Source organism: Theobroma cacao, chromosome 1, assembly GCF_000208745.1.
Source record: "Theobroma cacao cultivar B97-61/B2 chromosome 1, Criollo_cocoa_genome_V2, whole genome shotgun sequence".
Lineage (NCBI taxonomy): Eukaryota > Viridiplantae > Streptophyta > Magnoliopsida > Malvales > Malvaceae > Theobroma > Theobroma cacao.
In genome coordinates, this window is record NC_030850.1 from 11931630 (window position 1) to 11948623 (window position 16994).

General features: G+C 34.7%; 2 protein-coding genes across 2 annotated transcripts; both read left to right on the forward strand.

The window, feature by feature from the left end:
* Window positions 1708-9061, forward strand: LOC18612347 (nucleobase-ascorbate transporter 1). Its single transcript, XM_007049104.2, has 14 exons — window positions 1708-2070; window positions 4052-4149; window positions 4547-4723; window positions 5459-5559; window positions 5651-5726; window positions 6466-6525; window positions 6626-6813; window positions 6897-6993; window positions 7085-7171; window positions 7613-7671; window positions 7768-7859; window positions 8146-8223; window positions 8311-8471; window positions 8570-9061. Exons 1-14 carry the CDS (start codon window positions 1995-1997, stop codon window positions 8780-8782), a joined length of 1563 nt encoding a protein of 520 aa, XP_007049166.1. The 5' UTR covers window positions 1708-1994; the 3' UTR covers window positions 8783-9061.
* On the forward strand, window positions 10490-14721 carry LOC18612348 (AUGMIN subunit 2). The gene is made up of 6 exons (XM_018120849.1): window positions 10490-10760; window positions 11537-11662; window positions 12065-12169; window positions 12788-12856; window positions 13821-13934; window positions 14055-14721. The coding sequence occupies exons 1-6, from the start codon at window positions 10638-10640 to the stop codon at window positions 14421-14423; spliced, it is 906 nt and encodes a 301-aa protein (XP_017976338.1). The 5' UTR covers window positions 10490-10637; the 3' UTR covers window positions 14424-14721.

A 16994-nucleotide genomic window follows, 5' to 3' on the forward strand; every position in this document is an offset into this window, starting at 1 on the left:
TTCACATTTGATGGACCACCTTCAATTTCCATGACTATCTTCTTTTTCAATTTCAAATATTAAAATCACAACAAGAGTTGAATTTGGTTTGAAGATAGATTACTTGCAAATTCTAAAGTCATTTAGTAAAATAAATAAATAATTAAAATTTTAATTTTATTATTTTGAAGGACTTTTTTTTTTTTTACCTTAAACGTGTGTCCTTAGAGCAAATTAAGGATAAGAAGCCTTTTAGTTAAATTTTAAAATTTGCATTATCAAAAAGTAAATTTAAATTTTAAATATGATATAAAGTAAATTGAAAAAGAGGGTGGAAGCAGTAAGATTCTTATCTTGAGAGGGAGAGGACGCATGCAAATGGTTACGTTATAATAGGGGTATTACAGCAGCCTATGCGTATGGGGCTCTGTTTTGTTTTGTTTGGTTTCATAATATCAAAGGGAATCGGAGTTTGAGGCGGGAAGTCACCATCCCCCTTACGATAACCGAAAGCTACATCCCCCTACTCCCTTCTTTGGCCTCTGCCGTCTTTCTCCCTCCCTTTTCCCTCGTATTTACCATTCTGCTCTCCCTTTTTTACATCTTAAAGTCCAAAGCTGACCTCTCCCAATCTGTTCCTGCTCAGCCCAAGCACATATTCCTTTTTCTCTTTTGTGTTTTCCCTTTTCCTTTTTCCACCCATAAAGAAACAAACAACGGGGCCAGTACAAACTCTGTTTTAGCCCTTCATTCATCATTTAATGCTTATTTACTTCTTTACTCAACACCATCACCCCATTTAGTTCTATCTTTCATTTTTGCATACCTAGCGCCCCACCCCCCCCCCCCTTTTGACACAATTTTTTGGGTGGGACCATACTACCAAAAAGGATAATGTGAGGCCCATGGCCCCAACCTTGATTCTCCCATGCAATTGGTGGACCACACCCTTCCAGGTGTACTGCACCATTGTGCCAGTAATCAAGCTTCCTCTATTTATCAAGTTCTATTAGTTTTATTATTAGCTACATCTTTCTTATTGTATTTAGTTGCTAAATTATTTAACACATAGTATTAATATAAATTTTACCAATAGTTTAGTAAACAAGATGTGTTAAAGAAGATGGCATGATTCTATCAGAATTCAAAAATAAATATTGAGTAAAGTGATGGAAGAATGTAAGCTAAAAATGTCCTAATGTAGTGGTATGAAGTCAAGAGTAATTAATGTAAGAATATTATTACTAGTATTTACCTTTCATTCTTGTAAGATCCACTTTCCCTTCCCTCTTATTCTATTGCTTGCATTCTTGTAAGATCCACTTTCTCTTCCTTCTTATTCTATAGGATAGTGTGACGGTACTATTGGCGGCCTTTAATTAGTACTATTGGAACAGTAGGAATAATGTCAAGATTTGCTTGTTAAAGGAATTATAAGATAACAATATGGAAGAACATAGATGGCAGGCAAAACGACACCGTCAAGGATTTCATGGTGGGGTCCCCTACACCTAGCCTAGCCTGAGGTGCTTCATGTTGTTGGTTTTATGGCTTTCAGATGGTACACAGTTGTAATTGCTGCTGCCGGGAAAAATGTGGGGGCCAGATGGCTATTTGGTAAATAAATTAAGAAACCAAGGGTAAACTCTTACTAAAAAATAAACTGATTCAAAACAGGAAGCTTATGGAGCCAGAGGGGAAAGGGAAGGGAAGGAAAAGAGAGAGAGAAAAAGAAACAGAGAGTGAGGAAAGGGCAGGGGCTTCACTGAGAGGCTATTGCCGCTTTGCTTTTGCTCATTGGCATATTATTCTCTCTTTATTATTTTTATTTCCTTGGAAGCTACTTTTCTTCACTTTATATCTGTACTTTACTTTGCTCCCAGTTTCCCTTCTGCTTCTTCTCCTTCTTCTCCTTCGTTTCCTACTACTACCACTACTATTTCTTCCTACTTCAACTTATTCTTTGTTTAACTTCTTTCTTAACTATTTTCTCTCTTTCCCAACGCTTAAGAACAATGGCAGAAATGATCCATCCTCCCATGGACCAGCTTCAAGACCTTGAATACTGCATAGACTCTAACCCTCCTTGGGGTACGTGCACTTCTCTCCTCTTTTGTCTAGTGTTGTTTTGATTATTTTATAAATAAAGTAAATAACAGAAATGGGGTGGTGGGTCTTGACTCTTGAACTTAGTTTCTTTTATGTTTTCTGGTCCTCTCCCATTTTTCTCATTGGTGTTCTCATTGGGGTAATGGCTTTAAGCTTTATGACACTGGAATGGTGCAGTAAAAAAGAAAGACAGATGAAGTTGTGGGTCATAGTTTTGATTAAAAATTAAAGGCTTGTTTTATAGTCAGTAAAGTCTGTAAATTTGCATTTCTGTGAATGCAATAGGAGACATTGTGGTCTAGTTATTATGAACTTGACCCCAGTAGAAGGAAAATAAATTATTTTTTAAAAAAGAAAGATTACTTTTTTTTTTCATTTTTTAACCGTGTCTGTTTAGTTTTGTTGATAGTATGATTGTTCATAGTATTTAATAAGTGTAACAGTTTGCTGCAAACATTTGTTCCTTAGTTTCCCGATAAGATGCTGATTTTTCGTTTAGTTTTTTAATGATTTTGAGGTCAAGTGAGTTTTCCATTTCCTGATTATTTTGAATGGTTAGAAATTATCTTGAAAGCAATGAGTTTTTTGTAATGTGTATATCGGGTTCCTTTTCCTGTATTTTCTCGGGTACCAAACAGAGAATTCGTTGACATATATGGTGTTCGGGACTTAACTGAATGGGAATGGCATTTCTGTAATATCTCTTTTACTCAACAGAACAATCCTCTTTGGTTGCCTACAAAAGTGGTCGTGCTTGATGAATGCAAATAGTGGGTAACCATTCACTTTGTATGATAACAGTCGTCAACTTGGAAATGCAGTATACTCATGCAAGTTGTAGGGAGCATGCCTTCAGTATGACTGCAATGACCACAGCCTGGGAGAGGATTTTTTTTTTTTCCTGTGACAAGATATCATATAGCAATGTCATACTTACATTTATAATTACCTTCTCTTGGTATAGATTCACTCAGATGACTGATATCAAGTTGGAAGAGAACATACACATTATGCATTTGCTTTTAGTAATCAATTCAAGTTTCTTAAGGACGTTTCTAGTAGTCCTTGGTTTTAAGATTAGCCACGCTGTTGACTGGGCTGCTTGCTAATTTTCTATTTCCAATTTCATTACTTGGGTACTCTTCGAAACAAACAACCCTCACCTCCCCCTATCCTTGCCCTGTGTCTGGAGCTTTGACTTTCAAACTACCTATAAGCTTAACATTGGGCCACATAGAGACAAAATAAGGTAAAGAAATGGTGAGAGTTGGATAAGTTACAGCGCATTTAAAAAATGATGGTTGAAATTCAATATTGACAAAAACAAAAAAACATTTGTGGTCCTTATAGGATCAAGTTATGCTTAAGGAGTGCATTCCATGGTAGATGCAACTAACATAAGATGCTTTTGATGGATGTTTTTATGACCACAGTTATGATTTAGGGCAGTCAATCAATTGTCAAAATCTGGTGAATTTTCCCATCACGAGCCCATCAAGGAAATACTATGCTCTTGCTGTACACAGAATGTCTTATAAACAGTTTTATTGATGTAGATCTCATCTCTGCACCACCATAAAGGTGTAGTACATATTTTGTGGATCAACCCCAAGAATTAAGGGATCCTAGTTTTTTGTTCACACCTGAAGCTGCATGCTGAGTAAAATTTACGAGATAAGGGATTCTAGTTATTTTTTCACACCTGTAGCTGCACTGTGATCACTTTTTTGTCACTGTATAGATGCACTTTATTTGTTTGTTTGTACAAATACAGCTTTGTCACTCTGTACATTGTTAATGCTAATAATTCAACAATTTCTTAGGTATTCAGTTCAAATTAAGTCAATACTAATGTAAATTAGAAACAAGTCTTCGTTTTGACATTGTCAAGATCAGATGTATCGGTGTCAAGTTTATTGCTAAATATCTTGCCCGTGCTTATAAACAAAGCTTTTTCTTGCAGCTGAAACCATCCTATTAGCATTTCAGAACTACATCCAGCTGTTGGGTACAAGTGTAATGATCCCTTCATTGCTCGTCCCAGCGATGGGTGGAAGCGATGTAAGCTGGTTGTACTCAACTTTGTACATTATCTTAAATATTTTTTAGCCATTTATCATCTTAATTTATGCTTGGCTTATATCATAAGTTGCTGCCAGGCCAGAGGAACTATGCTGGTAACTTTGAACCAAGTTGTTATTAATTCCCAGCTACTATTATTTTTGAGGTTAATAGGCCATCAATTGAGGAGTTGAAATTAGACCTTGTCTTTTGCTTCTTTATTTTTCTTCTTCTCAATTTCACAATAGATTGAAAACAGGTAATGGTATTTGGTTGAATTTTTGTCTAGAGGAACTTGTGGGGACTACTTACCATGACATTTATCCTTCTGCCAAAATTTTCTTCATTTCTTTAACACCTTTTCTTTTTCTATATCCATGTTTTGGCTCATAACCAGGGAGACAAAGCACGGGTAATACAGACTTTGCTCTTTGTAGCTGGCATTAACACACTTCTCCAAGCACTTTTTGGAACAAGGTTGCCAGCAATTCTTGGAGGCTCTTATGCTTATGTCATCCCAATAGCCTATATAATAAATGACTCGTCATTGCAACGGATTAGTGATCGACATGAAGTAAGTTGCTTGTTGACAACCACCATCCGTTTCTTTATTGTTGAGCACTTACAAACCATATAAATATAGCTGACAAGTATGACAAAAACTTTAACTGCATAGTGTTTGCACACCAGAAATGTGTGAACATATGTATGCCAGCAAAGGTAGTAGTGAGAATTCTGCCTTCTAACCTGGCTGCTGGAGTCATCAGTGAGGCATTGCTCAGAGAACGTAACAACTCTTCTTTTTCCCCATATTTGTTGGAGAAGACAAAGAACTCTGAGATTGCCAGCAGTTATTGTTGAGACAGATATCTTAATTTAACCTTTCAGAGTAACATCAGAGTAGCAGGTGTCAATGTCCTAACATGCTTACCTTATAAAATTGATTCATCATGGAGGTCAATGTAGTCATATGAAAGTGCATAAGTTTTAGTTGTTTGTGACATTCAGCTACCAACATTCGTTCAAATAAAATGGGTCACAGAAACGTCACTTAAATGTGTTTCTTTCTCTTAAGTATAAGATGCTTATTACAAACAGAGTGTTTTAAACTCTACAGATGCTTATTACAAATCCGATGTTTTTAAACTCCCGGTATCAAAAGCTGTGCTACCGTGAGTGCAGTGCTCAATCAGTGCCAGCTTACATCCCACTCGAGTTGTTTCTTCAATTTGATTCCCTTCTCAAAAATTGAACTTTCTCATTTGCTAGGGGTAATTGAAAGAGATCTTCCAATGTGATTGGTTTGCAGAGATTTATACAAACGATGCGAGCTATCCAAGGAGCTCTTATTGTAGCCTCAAGCATACAAATCATCCTGGGATACAGCCAAGTTTGGGGTCTCTTTTCACGGTACATTGATTGCGTATGAAAATGCGAAATTGTTAAACCCACCAGGGTTGTATTATATTGTTCTTCACTGTTGTTTTGGTTTTCTATGCAGGTTTTTCAGTCCTCTTGGTATGGCACCAGTGGTTGCATTGGTAGGCTTGGGATTGTTTCAGAGAGGATTTCCTTTGGTAGGTGTTGCTGTATAAGGGAATTTGTTTTTGACATTGAGCATCCATTGATTGATTCTGAGTATGGAACTTCAATTTAATATGTTTAGCACCTCTTACAGCCACATAATCAGGAATGCTAACATCTGAATTTTAACTTTTTAGTTCTAGCTCATTGAATATGATTGCTATTTTTATGTGCAATCCAAATTCTGTGTCATGGAAAGTTACTAACCTATTCTTTTTGTCCACGGATGATTAAAATTGTTTAAAGGTTACACATAAACGTAGTTGCTTAAAAGGTACCAAGTCTTCATTCCCACTTGTTGCTTTTCCTAATCTTTAGTTCATATTAGCTACCCACTTTTTGGAAAAGATAACCAACCATTACTTAAAGTAATAAAAATTAGATTCTATTAGGAAAATTATAAGTCATGGATGTGTAAGACTAGTTAACAACATTAAGTTATCGTATTATGGTTCCAAACATATTTTATGTAATTTTTCTCAGTTAAGTGGATTTTCTGATGTCAACACGAGGATTGTTTATTTAGCTCTACAAGGAATGAGATTCTTACATTCCATTATTGACTTGAAGTATCTACCATTCAAACTTCATTTCCACTGCAATATTTTAGTTTAACTGATTACTTATGGTTGCAATATACCAAAACTTACTGAGATAAGCTGAACTGTGTATTCCCTGTTTCTATGTGAGTATCACACACCTCTAATTCCTTGTTTGCCATATTTGTTTCAGTTGGGAAATTGTGTGGAAATCGGGTTGCCAATGCTGTTATTGGTGATTGGGGTGTCACAAGTAAGTGTTTAGTATAATTATTACCATATCAGTTATTTTTGTTTTCTCCTTTTATTTATTCATTTACTTACTTATTTTGCTTGGCTTTTGGCAATTGCAGTATCTAAAGCATGTGAGGCCAATAAGAGATGTCCCTATTTTCGAAAGGTTTCCTGTGTTGATCTGTGTTGCAATCATATGGATCTATTCCCTTATTCTGACTGCCAGTGGGGCTTACCGTGACAAGCCAAATGATACTCAAAATAATTGCCGTACTGACAGAGCAAATCTCATATCTTCTGCTCCATGGTATATCAAAACAACCAACTTCAGCTCCTCTTGACATGTATTTCTGTTTTCACTGCTTCTAACATTAATGTGTTATGATTCAGGTTCAAGTTCCCATATCCTCTTCAGTGGGGCCCTCCTACATTTTCAGCTGGTCATTCCTTTGCTATGATGTCTGCAGTTCTAGTGTCTATGGTTGAGGTAAATCTTATTAATATTACATTCTTCTTAAAGTTCAAACTAACAACTCTACCATGAACTTTCTTCTCAATGTTAACCTTTCATTCTATAGTCCACTGGCGCATACAAGGCAGCATCTCGATTGGCTATTGCAACTCCACCTCCAGCTTATGTATTAAGCCGTGGCATTGGCTGGCAGGTGGGTGGGTTTGACATTACTATCACTCTCTATTTCCTTTTCTTTTCTTTTCTGTTTTTAACGAGTACACGCACAAGTACAAGTAGACAATACATATATGATCAACTAAACAAGCCCTTTTAGAAAGAAAACTAACTAACAAATAGCCAACAAACCATCATATAATTGAAAAAAATCTAAAATAAAGTTATATTGATTGTTTCAAATTATGCTTCAGTGTAAAATACAAACGATCTGGGTTATCCTCAGCCATGAGCTTCATCCTTCTAGCTTGTGTACACTACATATCAACAATACACAATTTTAACAATTTCACCTGTCATTCTGTGTGATTTATATTAACTTTAATAATTTGATATTTCAGTTGAGTACCCTTTTTTTCTTGTAGAACTTCATTTAAGTACATTTACAAGCTGGATGGTTTTCAAAATCATTTTGCAGGGGATTGGCATCTTGCTTGATGGTCTATTTGGAACATGCACTGGTTCTACTGTTTCTGTGTAAGATATACTTTTAGATCAGTTATTGCTGCATGCTGCTAGTGTTGTATTTTTCCCCATGTAATGAGCTTGAAAGAGATGTTGGTTATGTTTCAGGGAAAATGTGGGACTCCTTGGACTAAGCCGAGTTGGAAGTCGCAGAGTTGTTCAGTTATCTGCTGGCTTCATGATGTTTTTCTCAACCTTAGGTATTCACACCTTACTTCAGAGTCCTGAGAGCAAAGAAAATGATATTCCTGCTATCAGAAGCATATATGATTCTCTCAGCCAGTGTCCAGGCATATGGCTTAGACTTAAACAAGAACTGCTTTTTAACACACATTTCTGGCAGTCAATTAAATTGATATTGTCTCAACAGGAACCCCGCTTTGCTGTGTTGCATTTAATCTCCTTGTTCTCATGGAAACCAGAAATCTATTTTCTCAGCTTCAACAGATACTTTAACATAATCTTTCCCCTTTATGGTACTTCCAGGAAAATTTGGAGCTGTGTTTGCATCCATACCCTTCCCAATATTTGCTGCACTGTATTGTGTTCAATTTGGCCTTGTGGGTATGTACCACTTGTATCAAAGTTCTATTATCTGCCGTTGCCGTGCTGTTTATATCCTTAATGACAATTTCTTTGCTTGCTATGCAGCTTCAGTTGGATTATCATTTCTTCAATTCACAAACATGAACTGCATGAGAAACCTCATTATTACAGGGCTATCTCTCTTCCTTGGACTTTCCATCCCACAATTCTTTAATGAATATTGGAATCCAACACACCGGGGTCTTGTTCACACTAATGCAGGATGGGTAAGTAATGTTGCCAATCGTGTTAAAATCCTGTTAAAAATTGTAGGCAAGGTATCATAAAATGCCTAATAATATTGACATTGGAGTCCTCGCTGCAGTTCAATGCATTTCTGAATACCATATTCTCATCTCCGGCAACAGTTGGCCTGATCATCGCCGTGTTTTTGGACAATACGTTAGAGGTGGAAAAATCGAAGAAAGACCGAGGGATGCCATGGTGGGTAAAGTTCAGAACATTTAGAGGAGACAACAGAAATGAGGAATTCTACACCTTGCCATTCAATCTCAACAGGTTCTTTCCACCAACATAGTAGAGAGTTCAACGTCAGGGAAAATTCCAGCTAATTTCCGGATTTTTATCAGTTTTTATAGATAATGTTTATGCGCGAAGAAAGATGGATATTCGTATGAGAAACATTTTGCTGGAGGATGCGTAATCCTTTTTCCTTTGGTTTTCACTACGATTCCAAAATTTTTTTGTGGGCCCGTTGTAAGGGGGAGGTCCAGGGTAGGGTTGTAGAGCATTCTATCTCTGCTTCTTGTAGATGGCAATAAGAAAGAAAGGAAATCGGTTGATTTTGATTTCTCAACTCTTCCTTGTCCTCGCTAATCCCTACTCCAGAATTCTCGCATTATTCCAGCAATGGAAGAGATGATCATTAAATGGTTTAGGCAATTACACAAACACCATTTACTTATTTGGCATTCCCTATATTACTTTCTACTACGGAATTAAACAGTAATTGATATTCCAAGAGGGATTTGATTGACAACACATTATGGTTTACAATGTCTTTAAATTATTTAAAAAATTTTAAATAAATTAATTATTCACTAATGACTATTGTCATTCAAAATATTATTTTTAATTTAATATATTTTAAAAAAAAACATATTTTTATACCCTTTTAAAGAATCTCTGCTCAATTTTATCAACCGTTCTCCTTGAATTTTCTCTATGTTTTTGTTCGGCCAAGATGAAGGTGTTACAATTTCGAAAGAAAAGTGGCAAATTTGCAGTTTGTACCTAATGCCAAAAATTCAACAAATGAATTTTAAGTTAAGAAGCAAACGGATTGTACGAAGCCTCAGACAGCCAGTCAAGTTGACATCAAAAATTAAAATTCAGTCGGTAATTCCAACTATTAAATAAGAAATCCTCATTGGCCTCAACAATCCATTAATCCTAAACGAAATAATAAAAATCACTTTAAAAAAAAATGTAATCGCCGAAAACGGCTCCGTAGATCGTAGGGAATTAGATCTACAGGTTCCTATCAGCAAGCGAAACATGTGATTCCTTTCGGTCCAATCATAGCATCGCCGGTCACTGCTCTTTTTTATTTGCTACCGGCGACGTGGCATCGGACCCAACGCTCCCAACATTAAAATTTTAAAAACGATTTTTTTTTTTTCGAAATATCAAAACCCTCAGAGACCCGTTTCAAATCAAACACACAGCGGAACACGCTTTTGAGGAAGGCCAACGTGGATTCCCGGCCAATCATCAAGCACCTAAGAACATGAATCAGAGGGCTGGCGATTGGCGGATGGGAGGACGGGATCTTCCTCAGCGTGTTGCCGCTGCTGATTAAAGTGTCATACGGCACTTCCTATCTATGGGAATTCTTCCTCATTGGGATTTCGCTCTGCACTTTCTTTCCTCCTTTCAAAATAAACACCAAAAACCAAATGCTAAACTTTCCAAAAACCAAAAAGAAAACAGAAACCCATTAGTTATATCACATAGGTTAGGTTTGAGACGGAGACAACAACTTAGCTGGGAATTTATAGAGAGCACTGAAGTAAAACCCTAGATCTCTCGTTCGGATTTTGTTGAGAGAGGGAATCCTGACATTCATGGCTTAAATTTGTTCAGTTGGGCTTCTTTACTGGACTCATAATGGCGGAAAGGGGTACGGGGGCTTGTTATGAATAGGCCCAATGTGTTTGGGCGGGTTGATGCGGGACTTTATGAATAAATCATCTTTCTAAATATAAAAAAAAAATAGTAAATAATTTAAATTCAAATAAGCTCAGGTTTAAAAAATACTCAAGCATAGGCCGGACACTTCTGGCACTAACCGTCCGTTCCCGTCACCAACTTTGAATGTCATTTCAAATCGGCGGCGACGAAGAAAAGAGAAAAGAGTGTTTTGGAGTGAAATGTCGATGGGAAATGACACGACATGGGTTGGCAAGAAGCCATTGAGGCGCATCGGAGGAATGTCGGATGCTCTCTCCATTGCTGCCGATCTTGGTTTCTCTGTTCCCCCTCCTCCTTCTCAGGTTCCTTTTTTTTTTAATCAATTCTATTTCCTTTTCTTCTCATAATTTGTTCTTTTGGATAGATTTTATTCACATTAATTATTGGATTTTTATGTTCAAACACTCCAATTATGCAATTTGAAACTCCCAAATTACACTACTTTCTGGGGCAGATTGAGTTCTTTTATTTTGGTCTTCTATGCTAAGCAATTGAATGATATAATATCATTTCTAGCTGCAGTTTTTGAAATGAATTTGGTTTTTTGAAGCTTATACTCAAAATATTTAGCCCTTTTTTACCCTTTTTAATAGTCAATCCAGAGGAATTTAACCTTCAAAAGCATATAGTTTCTTTGCGGAAATTTTAAATTTAGGATCCTGGACGCTAGTTGAAGTCTGAGGTTTTCATTTTTTAACTATTTTAGAGGTAGGGGTTTAGGCAGTAAACTCAATTGAAAGATCAATTATTCATACAATTCTGGTAAGCGTGAGGATAGATATCTTGCCTTATAACGTAATGTCTCGAGCATTGTCTTTCTAAAAGTATAGAATAAATAGTTTGTACATTGCCGTTGGTGGAATTATTAGTGTGAAACTCTGTTTGATTAAATAGTTCGCCTGAATTCATTCATTTACTTTTGTTTTTATTTATAAATCTTTTGATATGCACTTGCTGTTCTGTAGCCTATTTGGATTTAGTTACACATGTTGAATCTACAAGGTTACATTAGAGCTAGCTAATTTATGGGAGGATGCCTTGAAACTATGACAGAGTTAATGATGTTTTTCTTCTGTAGGAAGAACTGCAAAACTTATCATCTACTACTGGTGAAAAGGGTGATGACTTGATAAAGGTCTTGAGAGAGCTAACCACTGTACAGAGAAAAATAGCAGATCTGCAAGTGGAACTTCAAGGCCGAAAGGTGAAGCATCCCAGCTTAATTATCAATTCCACATCATTTTTTCACTGCATGTAAGGGTTACTATTTAGCACCTTTGGGTAGTTTTAAGGGTATGCAATTAACCAGAAGAAACTAAGAAACTGAACCAAACTGATGTTTTGCATCCCGTTTGGACCTTTTAAAAGGGTTCAGTTTGTTATTGAAAAATAAATTAAGGATGGTTGAGTTTCAGTTTTTCTCATTTAAAATATTAAACACACACATAGACACACAAGGAAGCTTAATATGTTTATTTACTCTTATTATTTACAGTTTTTGGCTTGTACATTCAGAAATATTTTATATAAAACATTAAATTTTATTTGTTAACTTACAAAGCACACCCTAGGTTCTTTTAACTGACCTGTTTTATGGCATTTTTAGGATGATAAAAATGTTGCTCATTTGACACATGTAAGTGAAATGGAAAAGAAGTGTGAGACACTGGCAAGGATTACTACTATATTGAAAGATGTTATCCAGAATAAGGTAATTTCAGGTTCCCTTATTGTGTACTGTAGCTTCTTAATGTTGGGCATACCAAATGATAGTGATTTTTGCTGATTTTTTTATATATCCACTCATATGCACAAATAATGTTACTTACATTATATACCTCATGTTGCAAATTTCTCAGCACCACTACTTTTGCAACAATTCCTGTTTATCTTTTTACTTTGTTGATGGGGTTCGGAAGATGGGTGAGGTTTTACTTGTACTCCTATTCTGGTTTGGTGTTAAAAATCTCCCTTGATCCAACCAAATTTAACCATGAAAATTCATATTCAAAATGCTGCTATGAACAATACTAGGAGCATGTCATTTACTGGGGATCCTGGAAGGTTCTGTTATTAATATACTGTGTCTGGAATTGAGACCATAATTGGCTTATTTGTATTGGTACTGTCTAAGGATTACATCATTGGCTTATTTCTTATGTCCTAAGAAATTTGTCTAGGAAGAAGAAATTTTTCCATAGCCAAGATGGCTACTACAAGAAGCTATTGTCTTTGTCCTAACACATTATATTCTTATCATTCAGATCACACAACCAAAATGACTCCATTTATTTAACTTGCTATTTTTCTCTGTTCATTATTTTGGCAGGATCGTATTATAGCTCGTCTACAACAACCATATTCCCTAGATTGCATTCCAGTGGAAGCAGAATATCAGGTTTGTCATTCGGTGATTTGCTTTAACGTAAGAACAGTAAAATTTGAAAACCTAGTAATGTTGGTCTTTTTTGTCCTTGGGTTGATTGTTTACACGGAGAACTTCTTTGTGTACCATTTAGTGGTACTAGGAATTCACTTTGCTATGTTTCTCGTGCAAGTTTGGTGATGACCCATGGCAGTATGATCACCTGGAAAAACTTTGAATTTCATGGCCTACCAAGCATGTGGACTGAGAGTTGTTGTAGGTTATAGAACAAATTTACCTGAAATGGTTGCATTATCATTAGATGTTGGGAACTCTTCTGTTTTTTCTCCCTTCTCTTTATCTTTTTCTCCCTTAAACTCTTGCATGATTTGTATTTATCTTCTTCGCTACCTAGAATTTGTGAGCCAATGAATTCCACATTCAATTTAAAATGGGATTCAAATTTTCAGATTTTCTGCAATTTTACAGACAAATATAATCATTCAAAAGATGATTATCTGGCCCATGAGGCTCCATGTCGTTAGGTCCTATAAATATGAACTATTATGTTTATTTTTTTATCTTTTCTGATGGAAAATCAGCAGAGATGTGGATTAACTGGTATAGTGTTCAGTTCTTCTTTGGATTTCTGCACTGATTTTGATATTGTCCATCTGCAGAAGAACCTTGTATTATCAGGGTGGAATATAACAAAATTTATAGTATTATAATTTGCTGTAAGATAACAAGTCCAAATGGAAGATTGAAAAAATCAAATAAATAAATTCAATTTTTTTAAAGAATGAAATTCAAAATTGTTTTGAATGTGAAATTTTAATTCTTAAATACTCTCCCCCAAAACAATTTAAACTGAAAGCAATTAAATATTTATGCTTGAACCTTGAAGGGTAGGTTGTTGTGTTAGTTCCATAGTCATTTGGGAAAAACAGAAAGATTTGACTCCATCGCTTATGACAATTTTTTTGGATTTCTGCAGAAACAATTTTCTGAACTACTGATGAAGGCTGCAAGTGATTATGGTGCATTGACAGCATCTGTTACTGATTTCCAGTGGAGCCAGAACTTTAAGGAGTCTCCTGCAGTTTGGGGGGTAGGCCTAAAGCCATATTGTGATATATTATTGTATTATGTCCAAGGAGTGTGACATCCAGCATCTCTTTCTCTCTAATGGGATTTGCTGCTCATTCTTAATTTTCTTTTCCTCAAACAGGAGATGCTCCGTCCAATTCCCGTTGCTTTAGCATCTTGTACTCGATTCTTTGAGGCCATGTCTGCAATGAGAGAATCATTTGCAACACTTCAAAATTTGAGAGTGGGGCATTCTGCTTCCTCTTTGCCAACAACACCAGCCAAGGATCCCTCCCAAAGAGTACTAGGAGAGTCAGACTGCATGACTCCATCCCCTTGGAAAAACGAATCAAGTTTTGATGACTTAGCTATCAAAAGTCTTAGAACCCAAGAGCTTGAGCAGCAAGAAGTAGAGGATGGAAACAGTGAGGTGGTTGACTTTCATCAGGTTGATGGTTCAAGCCACAGGAGATTGTCTTGGCCTCCCTCCGTTAAAAAGAACGGTCTTTAATTCTTTCGGCTATGTATTGCTATGCTTTAGTTTGTATTCTCCTGTGGTAATATTTTCTATGCCTTGGAACCCTTCAGCATCTTCATAGTTCATAGTAGTATTGTTTGCTTGAAAAATATGTGCCAAAAAACAAAAGGAAATACAGAAAGTGAGCAGTGCATATTATACATTCTTTTTTTTTTTTTGGTCTTACAATATTATGTATTCGTTTAATACACTGATTGTGCTGCAGCAGTTTGAAATGAATACTGTATGAAAAGTAAAATGTTTGTAGGGATTTCCTTATTTTATCAACACAGTTTCTGCCTTTTACCTTACTTGTCAAGGAGTTCGATTCTTCATTTTTAATGGGGAAATACTATACCTATGTTTTCATAATTAAGTCAGTCTAACCTTACCAATTGGGTAAAATACTATCATATTTTTAAGTTTTAATTGAAATTTCAAATAGATTTATTAGTTTTTGAAATAAACATTTCACTTTAAAAATATAAATACCATTATTAGAGATTATGGAAAGATTAAAATATTTTTTTATTAATTTTAAAAAATTATTATTTTATTTTAAAAAATAAAAAATAGAGAGCATTGATGAGTATTTTTTTATTTTTAAAAAAATTAATAATAATATATAATAATATTTTTTAAAATTAATAAATAATAAAATTATTATTTTAATATTACTACATCATCAAACTAATAGAAACATTAAAAATTTATTAACGGTTAGATTTATATGTCCAACAGAAGATATTTTTTTAAAACGAAATATTTATTTTAAAAAATAGAGATATTTTATTTTTAATAATTTCGTCCTTACTCGTTTGAAGGGCTTTGGGCCAATTGGGTTCAAATGCTATTAAAGCTTGAAGTTCATATATTTTTGCTTCATCTGGTAGGCCCTAAACATTACTTTGTTTCTTTAGCAGCAAAGAGAGAGTCCAAATCAGGAGAAAATATTGAATAAAAGTGTACTGGGTCAAGTAAAGTTTCATATTTAAACCATTGAACTACGCTTTTAAGACTAAAAATTCTTTTTCAAATCACCCAAGAAGGTGGGCACGACGGATAGAATCGGAGACAAAGCCCAAACGATATCTTGATTGTGCCGCTCGTCCTATGCTTGTTTCTGAGTTAGTGAATTTCTAGGGTCAACAATTTCTTTCCACCGTAAGACCCAATTTCAGGAAAAGGAAAACTGTTTACCCAACGATGTCAGAAAGTGACTTGTAAACACCGATCGCCTGCTGAATAGTGTGATTCCCACCTCCCAATGACAAGAGAGAGAAATTGCTATCTTCACCGTAACAGAAGAAAGAGGACAAACAAGTTAGTTTTGATCACATATAAAATATAAAGGATTGCTTAGGAAGCAATAGAACTGACGCTGACGGCTACAAAAGTGCGTTCTTCTTTAATGTCGGCATAGCTGGGTTAACTCTCATCTTTTAACCCACTCATTGCGTCCTTCGGTAAAGTTTGAAACAGTAGTTGTACTTATTAACTATTACTTGATGAATTATTTAATATTTTAATTTAATCTTATAAATGGTCTATTTCCTAGCAAAACCCTTAAAAAGGAAAAAGACACTCTTTTCCTTTTTGCATCTTCCTCTCTTCTCTTCTTTTTTGTAAATCAATTTTTTTTAAAAAAAATTTAAATAAAAATTTTAAATTTTAAATTACATTTAAGTATTATTTTATTTGATATGATAATTATGTGATATTTATTTATTTTTAACTTCCTTTTGATATATATAATATTTATTGATTATGATTAAAATAATTAATCAAATAGATTAATGGTTGTTGAGATAAATTATATAAAAATTAAAATGTTAATATTTACACTCGTTCTTGTTAACTCAGTTTTGAAAATTTTGTTCTTTTAGGTATAATAATAGGCACCCTACAAGAAAATTGAAATAGACTTCAATTCCTTTGGCAACAGGAATTGCAGAATCCTTGAACTTCTTAACAGTGAATTTCACATTTGAGCCAACAATACCCAACAGATGATGTGGTATTTCTTGACAAAATAAATTAGCCATTAAAAAAATCAACAAAATTTGCCTTAAAAAATAAGAAAAAAATAAGAGTCAAAATCTTTTTGTTCATAGAGAGGAACTTAGTTGGTGAGAACATTAAGACTTTAATAGTCTTGTATGGAATCAACGTTGATAATTTCTATAGAAAAATGGGTTGCCAAATCAATCGCTAAACGTGATTTTCCTGACCTCGTTGGATCCATTATTAATATCACCTTAGGCTTCTCTTCTTCCTTTTTGGATTCTATTCCTTGTATGTAACATCAGTTTGTCTAGCTCCAAAAGTCATAAATTTCAAAACAATTTTTAAAAAATAACAACAAATATTTTTTATATTTTTCTTTTATCTTTCAACAATTTATAATATTATACAGAAAATTATATTTGATTCAATTTTTTTTTCTTGATTTATTAAATACCCTTTATAGTAATCTTAATTAAAATTAAAATTTATATAAATTGTTTTATCAAACAACTTATTTATAAAAAATAGCTTATAAAAAATAAATTTACCAAACAACTT

What these genes read in the sequence shown, in the direction of transcription:
- LOC18612348 (XM_018120849.1), top strand. Translation starts at nt 10,638, where the DNA reads ATGTCGATGGGAAATGACACGACATGGGTTGGCAAGAAGCCATTGAGG. An exon ending in TTCCCCCTCCTCCTTCTCAG is followed by an intron (nt 10,761 to 11,536) that starts GTTCCTTTTTTT and finishes TTTCTTCTGTAG; the next exon opens with GAAGAACTGCAAAACTTATC. An exon ending in TGGAACTTCAAGGCCGAAAG is followed by an intron (nt 11,663 to 12,064) that starts GTGAAGCATCCC and finishes TGGCATTTTTAG; the next exon opens with GATGATAAAAATGTTGCTCA.
- LOC18612347 (XM_007049104.2), top strand. Translation starts at nt 1,995, where the DNA reads ATGGCAGAAATGATCCATCCTCCCATGGACCAGCTTCAAGACCTTGAA. An exon ending in GATGTTTTTCTCAACCTTAG is followed by an intron (nt 7,860 to 8,145) that starts GTATTCACACCT and finishes TGGTACTTCCAG; the next exon opens with GAAAATTTGGAGCTGTGTTT. An exon ending in TGTTCAATTTGGCCTTGTGG is followed by an intron (nt 8,224 to 8,310) that starts GTATGTACCACT and finishes CTTGCTATGCAG; the next exon opens with CTTCAGTTGGATTATCATTT.